At 32.6% G+C, this 15,273-nt stretch overlaps 1 protein-coding gene across 3 annotated transcripts in view; it reads right to left on the bottom strand.

Annotated features, from left to right (window-relative positions):
* Positions 1-1,622: 1,622 nt before the first annotated feature.
* The window catches only part of specc1 (sperm antigen with calponin homology and coiled-coil domains 1), a 128,796-nt gene continuing 115,145 nt past the window's right edge, over positions 1,623-15,273 (bottom strand). For all 3 annotated transcript variants that reach the window (XM_051108956.1, XM_051108957.1, XM_051108958.1), the window contains 3 exons: positions 11,801-11,917; positions 11,217-11,276; positions 1,623-2,509 (listed from right to left, as the gene is read on the bottom strand). In XM_051108956.1, the coding sequence (XP_050964913.1) occupies positions 2,420-2,509; positions 11,217-11,276; positions 11,801-11,917 (267 nt within the window). In that variant the 3' untranslated portion in view covers positions 1,623-2,419. The remainder of the gene's footprint in view (positions 2,510-11,216; positions 11,277-11,800; positions 11,918-15,273) is intronic.

The following is a 15,273-nucleotide window of genomic DNA, read 5'->3' on the forward strand; positions in this document are numbered from 1 at the left end:
TTAGCTAGAGCAGTTCTGAACAGTTGTACACATATAACAACTAGATGTTATGGAATAACTCCCAAAAATGTGTTTAATCATAGAAAAATGGTATTGACATAGAGTTTTCATACTTTTGAACACAATTAACGTCAAAATAATGGGACCTATCTACTCAGCATGTAGCTATGAGAGAGAGACATGAATATATCCTGATCATAAATATAGGGGTGTACAATCAACTAAAACGTACATACATACACATAACATAAACATTTGGATAGTGATATGAAAATACAGAACACATTTTTACAATAATTTACAAAGAAAATAAAAAATTTTGTTTTTTGAACTTCACTTTAAAAAAAAAAAATCAAAAAGATATTTTTAAAAACAATGGAATAAAATGCTAAAATTGTTTTAATATAATTTTCATAAGTTGAAATTTAGGGGTTAGGGTTTGGGACAGCCACCTCCCAACTGCAAGTAGCCTAAATGATGATTTCAGCTTACTGAAATTTTAAATATTATTGTGGGTTTCAATAGATAATAGAAGGAAAGATCTTAGTAAACACTTACGTTTTTTTTTTTTGGTTGTAGGACAGCAGTTTGCACCAATTATGTATGGCCCATATAATAGATAGGCAGCTTCCGTGGTCTTTTGCTTTCTAAAGTCATTTTTATCAGTTTAACAAAGAAAGATTATTTATCATGAATATAGTGAAAATGTAATAATATAGTATAATATAATAAAAAAATTAACTGAAAAAAAGTGAATGGAACTGATTTAGTGCGTTTGGACAAAAGTAATTGCAGATGTTCACTTGGTGGAAAAAGTGGGAAACATTTGCCATGTTTACTAGTCCCAATAAAATCTGTTTATCTGCCCTTTAAGATTCTATTTTTGTCCTTATTGGCATTTGACATTGATTAAACTTATCTGTGTGCTTAGCTTATAGATGTTTTCTACAAAGGAGTCTGATTTTCTGAAAATTGAGCGTGTAGTATTTCTGAGAAGATCTTGGTATGTGAGAGTAGTGGGTGACGGGCAATATTGTGTAATTGCCAGAGATTTACAATGTGGACTCTGTATCTCGAAGTCTGTCTGTAGCTGCACACATTTTAGCACGTCATTTGAAGGGTTTGTAGCAAACCTGTAAAAACGGGTGCCAGTATGACTCCTGAATTGTTAAAGTGCTTTTACGTAAATCACATGACAGGAGAGATCAAGCATTGTGTGAATGAATATATTGTGCGCTGAGATTCTCTACTCTGTTCCAATAAAGGTGACTGTGACTTTTTAATTTAAACAATCAAACAAACAATATATATGATGACAAAAACCTTTATTAGCATTATCATCAATTAACAGTCTTCTATCATGAAGCAAAACTGAAGTTTCAAATCGAAAAAACAACAACACAGTCCTTTGCGATCTAAATATCAGAAGTCAATAAATAGCATTCCCAATAAGAAAACATTTTCAACACAGATGCTTTATGCTTTTCGTATGTACGTGTTTTACTTCTGTTGAGAGAAAATTTATAAATTGTCCATGTGTTTGAATCAACGGATTTTGGCACAAATTACACTGCTGACCAGCCTAAATGCACATCTTTGAGAGTCCCAATACTGATACTTTATAAAACATCCCATGTAATTTAAACAGGCACAAAATGCATTAAACAATCAATAATGGTTGTTTGAAACAGTCTTATATTATTCAATCAGACACTGACTTTCTAACATTTTTTTCAGGAAATAATCAACTAGAGTATAATATAGAAATAATCTTAGTGTTTGTTAATAAGGAAAACATAAATACACAAAATTCTGTTAAATAATCGGGACTTCTTAAAGTTTTTGATGGTTGTTGTTGCTCTGAATGACAAACTACAACTTCTTTTCAACAAAACATATGAAACTTATTTTCATACTTCACTAAGGTTTGATCTTGTCTTACCAAGACATAATACAAGTCTTTAAAATTATTTGTGGGAAACTAAAATTTGAAAAATACTTTATAAGTATATCAATATATAAGTATGCCAATATATAGATTTGGGTAATAATACTCTCTATAAAGATTAGCAGCTGCACTTGATCTTTTAGCAAAAATCTAGCATACTAAAAAACTAGACCAGTTTCAGTGCAAGATTGCAAACCTACATTCTGCAAGCAACTTCAAACTTCAAAAACTGGCTTGGTTCTCTATGACACGCATTATAAGGAAAGAGAAGTTTTCTGAGTATAGAAGGATTGTGTGTTAGATAACTGAACTGCACAAGATATGCTGGTTGGATTAAGACAGAGAACCTGACTGCTGTGAGCACTACAGATCTCTGTGTGTTTGTGTATTTAGAAACACTGTGAAGGGAGAACTGGACCAGGCAAATAAAAGTGCTTCTGTGCCCTCATCTTCTTTTCTTCCAGTCAAAAATTAAGTCTCAAAGTACTTATAGATCTGAGATACATATTGCATGACACTTTGCCAGTCTGGTCGGTCTGTGTGCATCAATTCATCAATGTCCTAGAGAGACAGAGCAGATGGAGAGGTTTAGATGCAGGAAATACTGTTTCATGCGTCTTTAACTATGCAAAATTACTGTATTATTGTACCCTTACCACAAACTTGCATTCTTAAACTATAAAAATCCATCTTAAAATATTATAGATAATGTTCATTAATTATGGAGATCTGTTGTGGTGTCATTTCCAGCACAAAAAAGTCAGTTTGTAACAAAAATTACAATTTGCTGAAAATGTGCTCACCATCAAGCTATCCAAGATGAGTGTATCTCTACTTTGGAACAAATTCAATCTTGCATTAGATGCAATAGATGCAGTGAATGGGTGCTGTCAGTTTGAGAGTCCAAACAGCTGATAAAACATCACAATAACCCACAAGTAATTCACACCACTCCACTGAAGCAAAAAAACCCCTGCATGTTTGTAATAAACAAATCCATCATAAAGATGTTTTCAGCTTTAAATCTTTGGACTCCTTGAGTTTTCTATCCATAATATTGTTTTCAGTGAAAATGATGTATCATCTGAATTAGGTGAGGAATGCGCACACAACAAGCACTGTTTACAAGCAAAAACAGTCCAAAATAGTTCTGAACAAATAAGTTAGTGGATTTTGATGTAAGAGGACAACAGTGGATGACTTTCTAACTGGAGGAACTATTGTTGTGGATTATTTTGGCCAGAAGCAGCAGTTTAAAGTGCTTCAATGATGGATTTGTTTCTTGCATACATGCAGCTTTTCACTTCCCGTACTGTTAATTGATGGACTGGATTATTGTGATGTTTTTATCAGCTGTTTGGACTCTCATTCTGACGGCACCCATTCACTGCAAAGGATCCATTACACTGTAAAAACTATTCGTTGATTCAACTTAAAATAATTTGTTACCCGGCTGCCCTAAAATTTTAAGTTGTCAACTCAAAAAAGTTTAGTCAACTTGAAATGTTAAGTTGACAACTTAGATACTTGAGTTTGTTCAACTTAAATTTTTAAGGCAGCTGGGTAACAAGCCCAGCTTTTAAGTTTAACAAACCAAATTGTTTGTTTAGTCAACTTAAACATCTAAGTTTTCACTTAGTACAACTTAACATTTCAAGTAGATTAAACTTTAAGTGAACTCAAAATTTTAAGTCTGCAGGGTAACAAATTATTTTAAGTTGACTCAACAAATTGTTTTTTTTTTTTTTTTTTTTTTTTTTTTTTACAGTGTGGTGAGCAAGTGATGTAATACTGAATATACATGGTATTAAACACAATACATCATTTGAGATATGTTATGACACTCGCCCAGTTCTTCCGGGATGCATGTATATACACACCATTGTACACTGTTTAACACATTAAACTAGTAAATAGTAAATTTTATTTTCTAAAAGTCCGAAAGTCCCCATATTTTAAGAACGTTCCTCATAAATAATGCACAGTTGATGTATGCAGTTGATAGCACTAAAGGAACACGATCACACTTTATACATTATATATTATGCATTATATAATTAAAAACCCAAAAGGACAAGTTTCATTCATGAACCACCAGAGGTTGTGACATTCATAAACTATTCGATTCTACTCTAAGAAAGAGTAAATCAGCTGGATGTGGGATTTTCCAGTCATTTGTTAGTGTTGTTGTGAAGAAATTTGGGGATGACTAAGATTTTTAAGACAACAGGGCAAAAACCTTCCGTTTAACATCATACCCAGTCACATTTATCACATGTATAGGACCCAACTGCATCACATCCAAGCACACATACAATCTAAGTAAGTTAATAACACAGATCTCAGCTGGAGTTATCAAATTCTCAGCCAATCCACCAGAGACATCCACATATATATGTAGAGAGGCTGTGTTATATCATCAAGTACAACAGATTTAAAGGAACAGTTCACCCAAAAGAACCTTACAAGTTGTGTGTGTGTACCGTCTCTATGAAAACAACCGCTTGGTAATGTTGACCGTCTTTATATTCAGGTCACAGTTTCCTCCTTGTGTCTACAGTGTGTTGGGTGAAGTGAACTCCTGACTGTGGCATTTTCCTCTCATAGTATCTATGGGTGTGTAGGAACTTTGAGAATCATTAAACATTTACAGATCATTATAAAAAGCCCACAGAGGGCAGTAAGTGATGTACACAATCTGTTACATCACATGCCTTCTTTGTGTGATATATACTAGTTAGTTATAAGAGCGTTCACCTTCAGGTCGTGGCTCACATCTTTTTGCTTTTTATGAAGTAAACAGAAATATCTTTTATATTTTTCATTATATTTCAAGATAAACACTTATTGGACTGAAGAAACATACATTCACTTTTTTTAATATATGTATAAATCTATCATCTAGATTTTCTCTAATTTAAACCCATAGACAGATGTGCAGATTGGTATGCTCCAATCCTCTTTGCATGTGTTTGTTGTGTCTGTGGTTAAGTCATGCTGAAAGGGACAAACATAACCTGCTGAGCGATGTGTCAAGTCAAAATATTGTGCACAGTTCTGTAATGAAGTCATAAAAACACCCTCAGGTCAGTAATTAAACAGTCAGTGGCTAACAAAAACTCTTCTGAGACGCATTGAGATGTAATAAGTTTAAACAGCAGCCACAATCAACATATTAGCTGCAAAAAAAGCTGTCACTCCAAATTACTGAATTATTCAAATAGTAAACAAATGGATTTTGAAGCTCAAATGAAGGAAGCAGAAGTGCATACAATTACACAAGATCCAGGTATCACTCTTATTTCTGCACAAAGCAGATAATAAAATAAGCAACAAAGTCATGTGAAAACGAAAGTACAATCTCTTTATATTCTATGGTTTTACATATCAAGATAGAATAATAAAAAAATCATCTGGCCCTTAGCAAGTCTTGAAATTAGATAAATAGAACCTCAGATGAAGATGATTTATTACACTATATCATTATTTATTTAAAAATAAAGCCAAATTGGAGAAGCCATGTGTGGTATACCATTTCATTCAATAGCATGTAGGACCACCTTTAGCAACAATATCTTGAAATAATTTTCTGTATGACTAATCTCTCACATCACTGTGGAGAAATTTTGCCAACTCTTCTTCACAAAGTTACTTCAGTTTATTGAGATTTGCAAGCATTTGTTTATGCACAGCTCTCTTAAAGAGATAGTTCACCCAAAAATGAAAATTCTTTCATTAGTTACTCACCCTCATGTCGTTCCAAACCTGTAAGAATATTGTTCATCTTCAGAACACACATTAAGATATTTTTTTAAGAAATCTGAGCGCTTTTATTTTTGGGAGAACTGGTTGAGGTCTGGACTTTTGCAGGACTGGGCCATTGCCACCTTGATTCTTTTCTTTTTCAGCCATTCTGTCATAGTTTTGCTGGTGTGCTTGGGAACATTGTGACCTATAGCCTCGATACATAATACCACAGAATGCAAAAACGGTGTACTTCCTTTTTTCACACAACTGTATGTCAGAATATTGTATTGTGTATTGTTTTCAATAAATGCAACTGATACAAACACAAGCACATTGAAAGATACTGTTACATCAGCTGGTGACTATACATGTGGGCTGTCTAGTGACTTAAAGGATTAGTTCACTTACAGAATAAAAATATCCTGATAATTTACTCATCCCTATGTCATCCAAGATGTTTTCTTTAGTCGAAAAGAAATTAAAGTTTTGAGGAAAATATTCCAGGATTTTTCTCCATACAGTGGAGTTCAAGGGTGGTCAATGGGTTGAAGGTCTAAATTGTAGTTTCAATGCAGCTTCAAATGACTCTACACTTCCTCCATCCGAAGGAATAAGGGTCTTATCTAATGAAACGATCAAAAAAAAATTCTATACTTTTTAAACAGGTCATCGGATGCCCATTTTCCACAAGTTGATATGATTCTTTAGGGTCTTATAACATACTTTGGTTAAAATTCCTCAATGACAGTGTAAAAAAACACCCTTGTCAAAATCAGCTCTGCAGAAATCATCCCATTCTGTTGCATACTCCTTTAAATGCAAATGAGCTCTGCTCGCCCCGCCTCTCTCTTCAGTGGAGTGGCGAGCCCTGCTCTGTTTACTTTAGCTGCATTTAGAGCGTTTAGCCACTAAACTTGCACATTATTAAGGAAGGCGATTGCAAACATTTATAAAAAGCCCTTATACTCACTTCTGCTGTAGGTGAAGCTGGATCACGAATGATTCGATTGAACATAGATGCATTCATGTAGATCAGGAGGCATATTCCCTTTACAAACAAACGTAATCCACTGCATCTTCAGCGGCTCAGATGTCGAGAGTAAATGGTGACCACTATGTTCATTATTACATCCAACAACAAAACACTTAAATTGCTTAGGATCCATTCTTGTCTATGTCCCTGCTCTGGCAAAACAATGGTGATCAGACTGTTATAGCTCATTCAGGACAGGTCTAAGGTAAGATGTCAGTGTCAATCAAACTATCGTGGAAGTGGCCTCTGTCGGTGTGACAGGCATCTGAGAATGGCTCAATTTGAAAAAGTACATGTAGCAATGCTACTAATGTAACTACATTTTTTTTAGTAGCGTGACAGTACCTCAGCTACTTTTAAAACAGTGTAGCTTTTCCAGTAGCTAACTACTTTTTCCAGCAGGTAGCGGTGTAGCGTGATCAAAAACTACTTTACATTTTGCGTTCTGACGAGTTATGAGCCTGTAATACATTAAAGCAGTGAAGTGTCTTCTTCTGACTACGTTACAAACAAAATTTGTTCATTAATGCCATCTGTTGTGATATCAAGCATCTTGTGACTTTACAGTCTGTAAAGACAATAGATCAATGAATTTGCAAAGGATGTACAGGATATTTCATATGAATCAATTGTAATTCATGCACAACAAAGATTAAAATGTGCTCTATGTCGAATATTTAAAGCACATACAGGAGGTGAATAATATCCTTTTTAAACGAATTTTCCTGCTTTATTGCACTCTATATCAAATGTCTATTTTACAATGATGAACCGACATATATTCTGTCCCTCCACATTTTTGTAATGAACACTAATCGAACAGAAAATAAAATTGCGATATAGTAGTGTGATTTAACATTTGGCAAAGGATTGTTGCGGTGTGATTCCACGCAAAGCGCAGTTGATGACTGAGCGGCTCCATTCACAGTCACTAAATATAGCGGGTGCTGTGAGTTTAACCTGCTCCATATCCATTTTATGCTCCATATCCATTTTAAGTTGCATACATTTTGTTTCTGCATTGATGTTACGTTTGTACCAATTTTGCACTTTGACGGTCAGTTTGAAATAATGTAACTATATAAATACATTTTGAGTGTTTCGGAGAGTTTACAAAATCCAACGCTTTTTGTCATTTATAGGACTTGCAAAAAAATGAGTCCCATTCAACCTTGATTCACTGTACTCTTTTAAATCAATATTTCATTACAAACACCAAATATCTTTTTATTAAAAACTAATTATATTTTACTTAGAATATCATCATAATCCTTTAATTGTTATAATTAACAATTCAGTTAAGTCAATTATTTGTAATGTCAAATGTACAAAAAAAAAAAAATTTAAAGTATGTAGTATGAAAGTATGTTTCAATGTAGCTAGCTACTTTTTAATAGTAACTTGTAGTGTAGCTAGCTACTTTTTCAGAAATGTATGCTTGAATGTAGCTTAACTAATTTAATTTACGAGTAACTTGTTGAGCTACAATTTCTGAGTAGATCCCCAGCACTGGTATCAACGCAGTGTTTACAAAGCGAACGTGCAAAGAGAGTCAAACGGCCTTTACAAAAAAAGGTAAAACAACAATGTCAGGCGATTTTGAAGTTGGAGGAGAAAATGAGATGAGCTTTTTGCCCCACCCTACCTTACTGAACCAAAGTACACAGATGAAGAGCTAGCCATGCATGACTTTTCCAACATGATGATGTAATGCGTGAAGTCGTGAACGAGCATCAAAGAGCTAGTGCAAGATGAGCATTTGTGGTTGACAAGTATATAAATTTACTTTTTTTTTTTAAGAAAATGACTGGGGCTGGGATTGTGTAGAGCTCTTTGAAGCTGCAATTTGGACCTTCAACCCGTTGGGCACCACTGAAGTCCACTATATGGAGAAAAGTCCTTGAATACTTTCCTCAAAAATCTTAATTTCTTTTCGACTGAAGAAGGAAGGAACATCTTGTATGACATGGGGGGTGAGTAAATCTTCAGGATATTTTTATTCTGGAAGTGAACTAATCCTTTAAGAAGTTTAGAAAAATGTAACTGCAAATAAAGAGCGATTTTGGGGATTGATACCCAATACAAGAGAAGACAGCAGAGTTTGCGTTTGATCCATCTCTTAGCTACTGCAATGATGGAAAGATTGAGGAAAATCAGAATCAGATTGTAAAAAAATTATACCACACAGAGGCTTACCTCTGTGACTGTAAAACACAATGCAAATCTAATCTACTGAAAAACTGATGCAGTGTCAATGGTCAGTTCAGCAAGACTTAAATTAGTAAAATATAATAAATTCTATGGGCCACATTTTTTTTATTGTATTTCCGTATGATTCAGGAAAGCTGTTAACAGCTGCCTGGCGAATGTACTTTTATTTAACTTGTGGAGACTTACTAACTAAAACAAACAGCATTCTGAAGTTCCTTTGATTTAACTGGGTGTTCTAGATTGCTTGTTTTTCTCAAGAATGGAAAATTCACACAGCCTGAACTCACAAAGGCAAGAGCCGGAGGCAGCTGATTTGGATTATGTGTGAATATAGCTGTAGGAATCCTACACGCCTTGACTGCTGAATTTACAGCCTGTTCAACAGTCCATCTTTGGCTCACAGTTACAGTGCAGATGCAAATGACCTGTATTTAAATGTGCTTGGCTGTGTCAGGCGCACAAAGCAGTGATTAAAGATGTGCAAATTACCCACAGCGAAGGCCAGAGTCTACTGAGGTCTTCTGCTGTTTGCTGTAATCATTTGCTGTAATCATGCTTGTTTGATTATAACAGTATTCATTTATTTTTAGACTCATTAGTTATGTATTATTTACTAAAAATAATGCAGTCTAACATAATAATCCACACAGAAGCCAACATATTGAGTTCATATCAGTGTTAAGTACTATTTAGTTTTTATTAATATTTTGATTCATATCAATATTTTATTATTATTCAGCCATAATCTCTATATTAATTCAACAATTAAAGACAACTGTCACCCCATAATGTTCAGTTATTCAAATAGTAAACAATTGAAGTTTGAACCACAAAGGAAACAAAACAATTTGTTTACTGCAGTGGTTTTTATTTTTTACATTTTAATTTCAATTTTAGTAATTTTGTTGTTTATAATTATTTAAATTTGTCTATATAGTTTTTATTTCAGCTTCAGTTTTATTCATTTTAAGCTTAAGTTAAAGTAAATGAAATGAGAAATGTTGTTTAACAGCTAGCTAAAATAATGAGTTTTATTTAAGTTCACTTCATTTCAGGTAAAGGTTTTTTATTGTTTTTATTTTTTATTTAACTATATTTTTTACTATAATAACCCATATGGATCATATGGATGAGTATTACTCACTTGATTATAATAAATGATAAATAAATAAATAAATAATTTAATAAATAAACTAGTTTTATTCATATTTTGATTAATATAAATATTTTATTAATATTCAACTACAATCTCTATATTAACTGGACAATTGCTACAAAGAAATCTGTCATCCCATTATGTTTAATTATTTAAATAGTAAACAAAGAAGTTTGGACAACAAATAAAGCAAACAAAACTATTTATTATTTCTTTATTATATTTTTTTCATATCTTCCATTTTCATTTTAATATCAGTAAAAGTTGTATTAATTATGCTGTTTATTATTTTTAAATATGTCTATATAATTTTTATTTCAGCTTCAGTTTTATTTATTTTAAGTTCAGTAAATTAAATGACAATTGTTGCCTTTGCAGCTAGTTGAAATAATTTTATAATTTTATTGTTTTATTGTTTTTATTTTAACTGTAATAACCCAGGATCATATAGATGAATATTACTCCCTTTTAAATAAAAAAAAATATATAATTAATTTATATAAACATTTTAATAAACAAATTAATGTTTATTCATATTTTAATTAATATCAATATTTTATTAATATTCAGCCACAATATCTAAATTAATTGGACAACTGCAACAAAGAAATCTGTCACTCCATATTGTTTAATTATTCAAATAGTAAAATGATGTTTGAACAACAAATAAAGCAAACAAAACTATTTACTATTTTTTATTTTACTGGAATGGTTTTTAATTTTTTTTTTTTTTTTTTTTTTTACATTTTCATTTTAATTTCAGTTTTTTTAAATGTCTATATAGTTTTTTGTTTGTTTTTTTTGTTTTTTCAGCATCAGTTAATATATATTTTTTATTTATATATATATATTTTTTATATTTTTTACATTATATATTTTAAGTTTAAGTTGGCACTTGGCAGTTGGCAGTTAGCTGGAATAAATTAAGTTTTATTTAATTTTACTTTAGGTAATGTTTATTTAATTTCTAGTAACAAAATTGTTTTTATTGTTTAACTATAATAACCCTGGATCATATGGATATTACTCACTTTATAATAATAAATAATGATAAATTATTTCTTTAATAAATAAATGAACTCTGTGTGTGTGTGTGTGTGTATCTGTGAACATAGACTCACCAGAGAGGGCTTGATACCAATGCTTTCGGCTGCTTGGAAAGCCAGGGTGAGATTTCGCCCCTATAGGGAGAAAACACAAACACTCTGTGGATATTATTTACAGTAGTGAAAAACAGGTGTCTAAACCCAGCTGAATTCTCTAGCGAGTGATGAAGCTTTGACATTCACAACACACCCAAAGAGGCTTCGTGAATAATTCAAAAGCATAATGTACCATCTCTTCCTGTAATCACTATTATACTTATGGCTGCAATTTGTCACACAGCTCCGAAGACCGCAGCTCTTTGCGTGTTCGTGGGTGTGTGTATGATTGAATAAACACACGGGGAGGGCAGAGCTGCCGTTTATTTGTTATGTATGTTGTTTCTACACCTCTCCCTGTGCTGTCTGTTTATGTATTCTGTCAACACTAATCCATGAAAGCACATAATTCATTACATCTGGCAGGTCAGCAGAGGGGAACCCTGGACTGTTAACGCACTATGCTTTATTGCTAAATGTGTCAGGCACTAAAGATAGTGCGATGGTCCACTAAGACACTTCACTAACTGATGTAACAAATATATGTGTGTGTTTGTGAGTACCTTGTCTTGGCTGATGAGCTCCTGGTAAGGGATGTGTGCAGGCAGATAGGTGTGTAACAGAGCACAGAACGCCAGGCCATCGCTCCAACTGCTGCTGAAATTTGTCACATCTATATTCTGCAAGGAGAAAGAGAAAAGTTGAAAAACACAATGAAATAGAAATAGGAAATAGGGGTTTTGTGGCCTTTAGTGTATGTCTGTTTACTTTGAGGCCATCTGTATTTTTTGTGAAAGAGGCATGCTAGAGATCAACAATCAACCAGCTGCCGGTTGTTTTCAGATGATATTCATCTCAAACCTGTAATGGGATACTGACCAATCATGCTTTAATTAATGCTACACGCAAGAATTCACTGGTAAAGGGCACTGGTAATAACTGACTGAGTACTCATATGCACATAGTGGCCACTGTAGTGAATTGTTGTTAATGTTGTTGTTTGTTTGTTTCAAACAAATATATGTAAAATATAAGGAACACTTGTTTTTTTTAGTACAAACATACTAATCACCATTATGAAATGTTATTTCGATTTAAAATAATGGTCTATTCTTAATGGTCTTCTATTTCAATATATGCTAAAATTTATTCCTGTGATGCAAAACTGAATTTTCAGCATTTACTCCAGTCTTAAGTGTCACATGCTCCTTTAGAAATCATTCTAATATGCTGATTTGGTGCCAGTGTTGGAAACATTTACTTTTTTTGTAACACTTTTTTTCAGTTTAATACATCTTCGCTGAAAAAAAAAAAAAATTAAAAAGCCTCAAATTTTTGAACAGTATTGTATAACATCAGTTTTTAAGGGTGTATCTCTGTCGCTGTATTTTGCAGTAATTTATGTAAATATACAGTAGTCAACATTTGAAATGGATCAAAACCTTTCATCAAATTTGTCCTAAAACCAAAACAATACCCATTCTTGTCTTAGGACAATTTTGATACATTTTTTGATCCACTTCAAATGTTGACTACTGTAAAATATGCTGTTATAAAGTACCTGATGAGTGGTGTCAGAATGCACATACATTTGTGAGCACTCAGTTTCATGACAGCATTAGTATCTGACAAACCAGAGATACTGTATGTCTTCTCTCAAATACGTCTTTATCATTGATTTGCATTAATCAAATCATGAATCATTGATTTGCATTAATCAATCATTGATTCAGGTGATCGTTAACTGCAGCAGTTTTGAAGCTAGTATTGAAAAAGCACTGGATATATTTCTCTTGGTTTCAGATGTGTTTCTGGGAATCGTGATCCTGAACCCTTACTAGTTTTAATATGTCATAATGATCTCTGACTGAATTATTCATGTCTGTTTTCAATTAAATGTTGATATTCCAAGCAGAAATCTGCAAAATTCGGATTGGAAATGGAACACGTCATTCATAAAGTTTTACACATCCCCTGCTTAGTATGTATTTGTTATTAAGTATTTTAGTTAAAGGATCTATTCACCCCAAACTGAAAATTTAGTCATTGACGCACGTTCTATAACATTCTAAACCTTTGATTTTTTTTTTTTTTTTTTTTTTTTCAGCTTTGAAACAAAAATAAAGTGTTGTTTTACATTAGGGCTGGGTAAAAAAATGTAATTGATTAAAATTTTTGTGATGATATTGATTCTTAAATCTCAAGAATCGATTAGTCGAGCCTGTTTTCAGTTAATGAACATTGTAGCGCGCTTCCAATCCAATAAATTGTAATAAGCTTTGTTACTTTTGAATGAAACTAAGTCACAGATTTCAAATTCTGTCCATTTTATTGCAATATTCAAGCAAAAAATACCTTCTTGGCGCTGTTTAATGTGGAGCGACAGATCACAGTAGCGCCTCAGTTCAAGAGAATAAGCAGCGCGAAGTGCAAGTGAACTGAGCAACTCCTCCGCTTTAACCAGTTTCAGTAGGAAATAAACATGAATTAACTTTGGAAGGTATGTTAAGTGAAAGAGTTATCAAACTTATCAAAATCCATATCCTGTCTCATGTAATCACTCAATCAGTGTTTCAACAAAGATGTCAATATAATAACAGCTTGTAAACAATGTCACGTAACGTCACATTTACCTCAAAAAATTTAAAAAAACATATTCGGTGACTCTAGAGAAGCAGCATTTTGCTAAATATATGCATCATATAACATATTCATTATAATTTACTGTTCATCAATGTTTCATTTATGTTAAAATAAACAGACACCATTTAAATGTTTAGATTTCAAAAAACTAACTGGAGTAGAAATATAATTATGTAATTGTAACTTTATTATTATACACTTCATTGAGTAATTTAAGCATTTGTATACAAATCAGTTCATTTAACCTTTAATATTATAGTAATGTAGTACCAACTGACTCTCATGTATTTTTTACAGCATACAGAGTTTTTTCTTTGAGAAAATTTAGCAGGTACTGTACCTGATATATATCCAAAATAAATTATATTGAATCGAATCAAATTGTGAAATCTGTGTCAAAACCCAGCCCTAATTTATATATTTTCTCATCATTTTCTGCATCCAATGAATGCCCACTGCAACCAAAATTTGGCTTATGGTGGACAAATTTAATTTGGGTTTTTAATTAAATATAAACATTGATAAATGCACATACATAGTGATTGGACATCAAATATGGTAAGCAAAAGCTGAAACATGCAACCCAGGCTCATGAAAATACATGCCTGTATATCAATTTCTGCCACACTGTAATTATGTACCTTAATTCTCATTACACTGTCACATATTTTTATTAAATTGGTACAGGCACGTTTTGCTGCATTTAAGGTACGTATTGCGGCTGTTCAGAATTTAAATTCTGAACAAATTTTGAATTCTGAGGAGTGTCGCTAAAGGTTAATGCTCTATTGTGTTGAAAATATCCTCTACACCAAACCCAACCCTAAACCTAACCGATAGTGTTACCAATTGAAAAAGTGATATAAAACGCATTTGTTGATGCTGATTTGAACTCTTATGCAGATTTGAGCTAGTTTGTCGATTCATAGTTTCACAGGGCTCGTACCAGAGCTCTTCATTACTCAAGCGCAATGCCGTGTCATGTGAGCTACCAAGTGAACTTACTAAATTAGACTCATGCATATAAAGCTATATATGTGATGACAACCATCAATACTAGGTTACTAGGTTGTAGATACAGATTAATCGACCGATAGTTTTTAAAATGGATATTGAATGGAAAATAAATTGTGCTCTACTATTTAAAAAAAAAAGTTCAGCCTACTGAACCATACTTTGTAAATAAATAAAAATAATAAATTTAATATTTAAAAATACTAAACATTTTAAAATATATCAGTAAATGCTAAAATTAACACACTCTAACAAGGAACAATACTTCTATTCTACAGCTTTTATCAATCTTAATGTTACAAATGGACTTATATTGTAAAGTGCTACTATTACATCAACAATCAATCAATCTACACAAATGTCACAGTATTGACATTGC

Source organism: Labeo rohita, chromosome 5 (assembly GCF_022985175.1).
Source record: "Labeo rohita strain BAU-BD-2019 chromosome 5, IGBB_LRoh.1.0, whole genome shotgun sequence".
Lineage (NCBI taxonomy): Eukaryota > Metazoa > Chordata > Actinopteri > Cypriniformes > Cyprinidae > Labeo > Labeo rohita.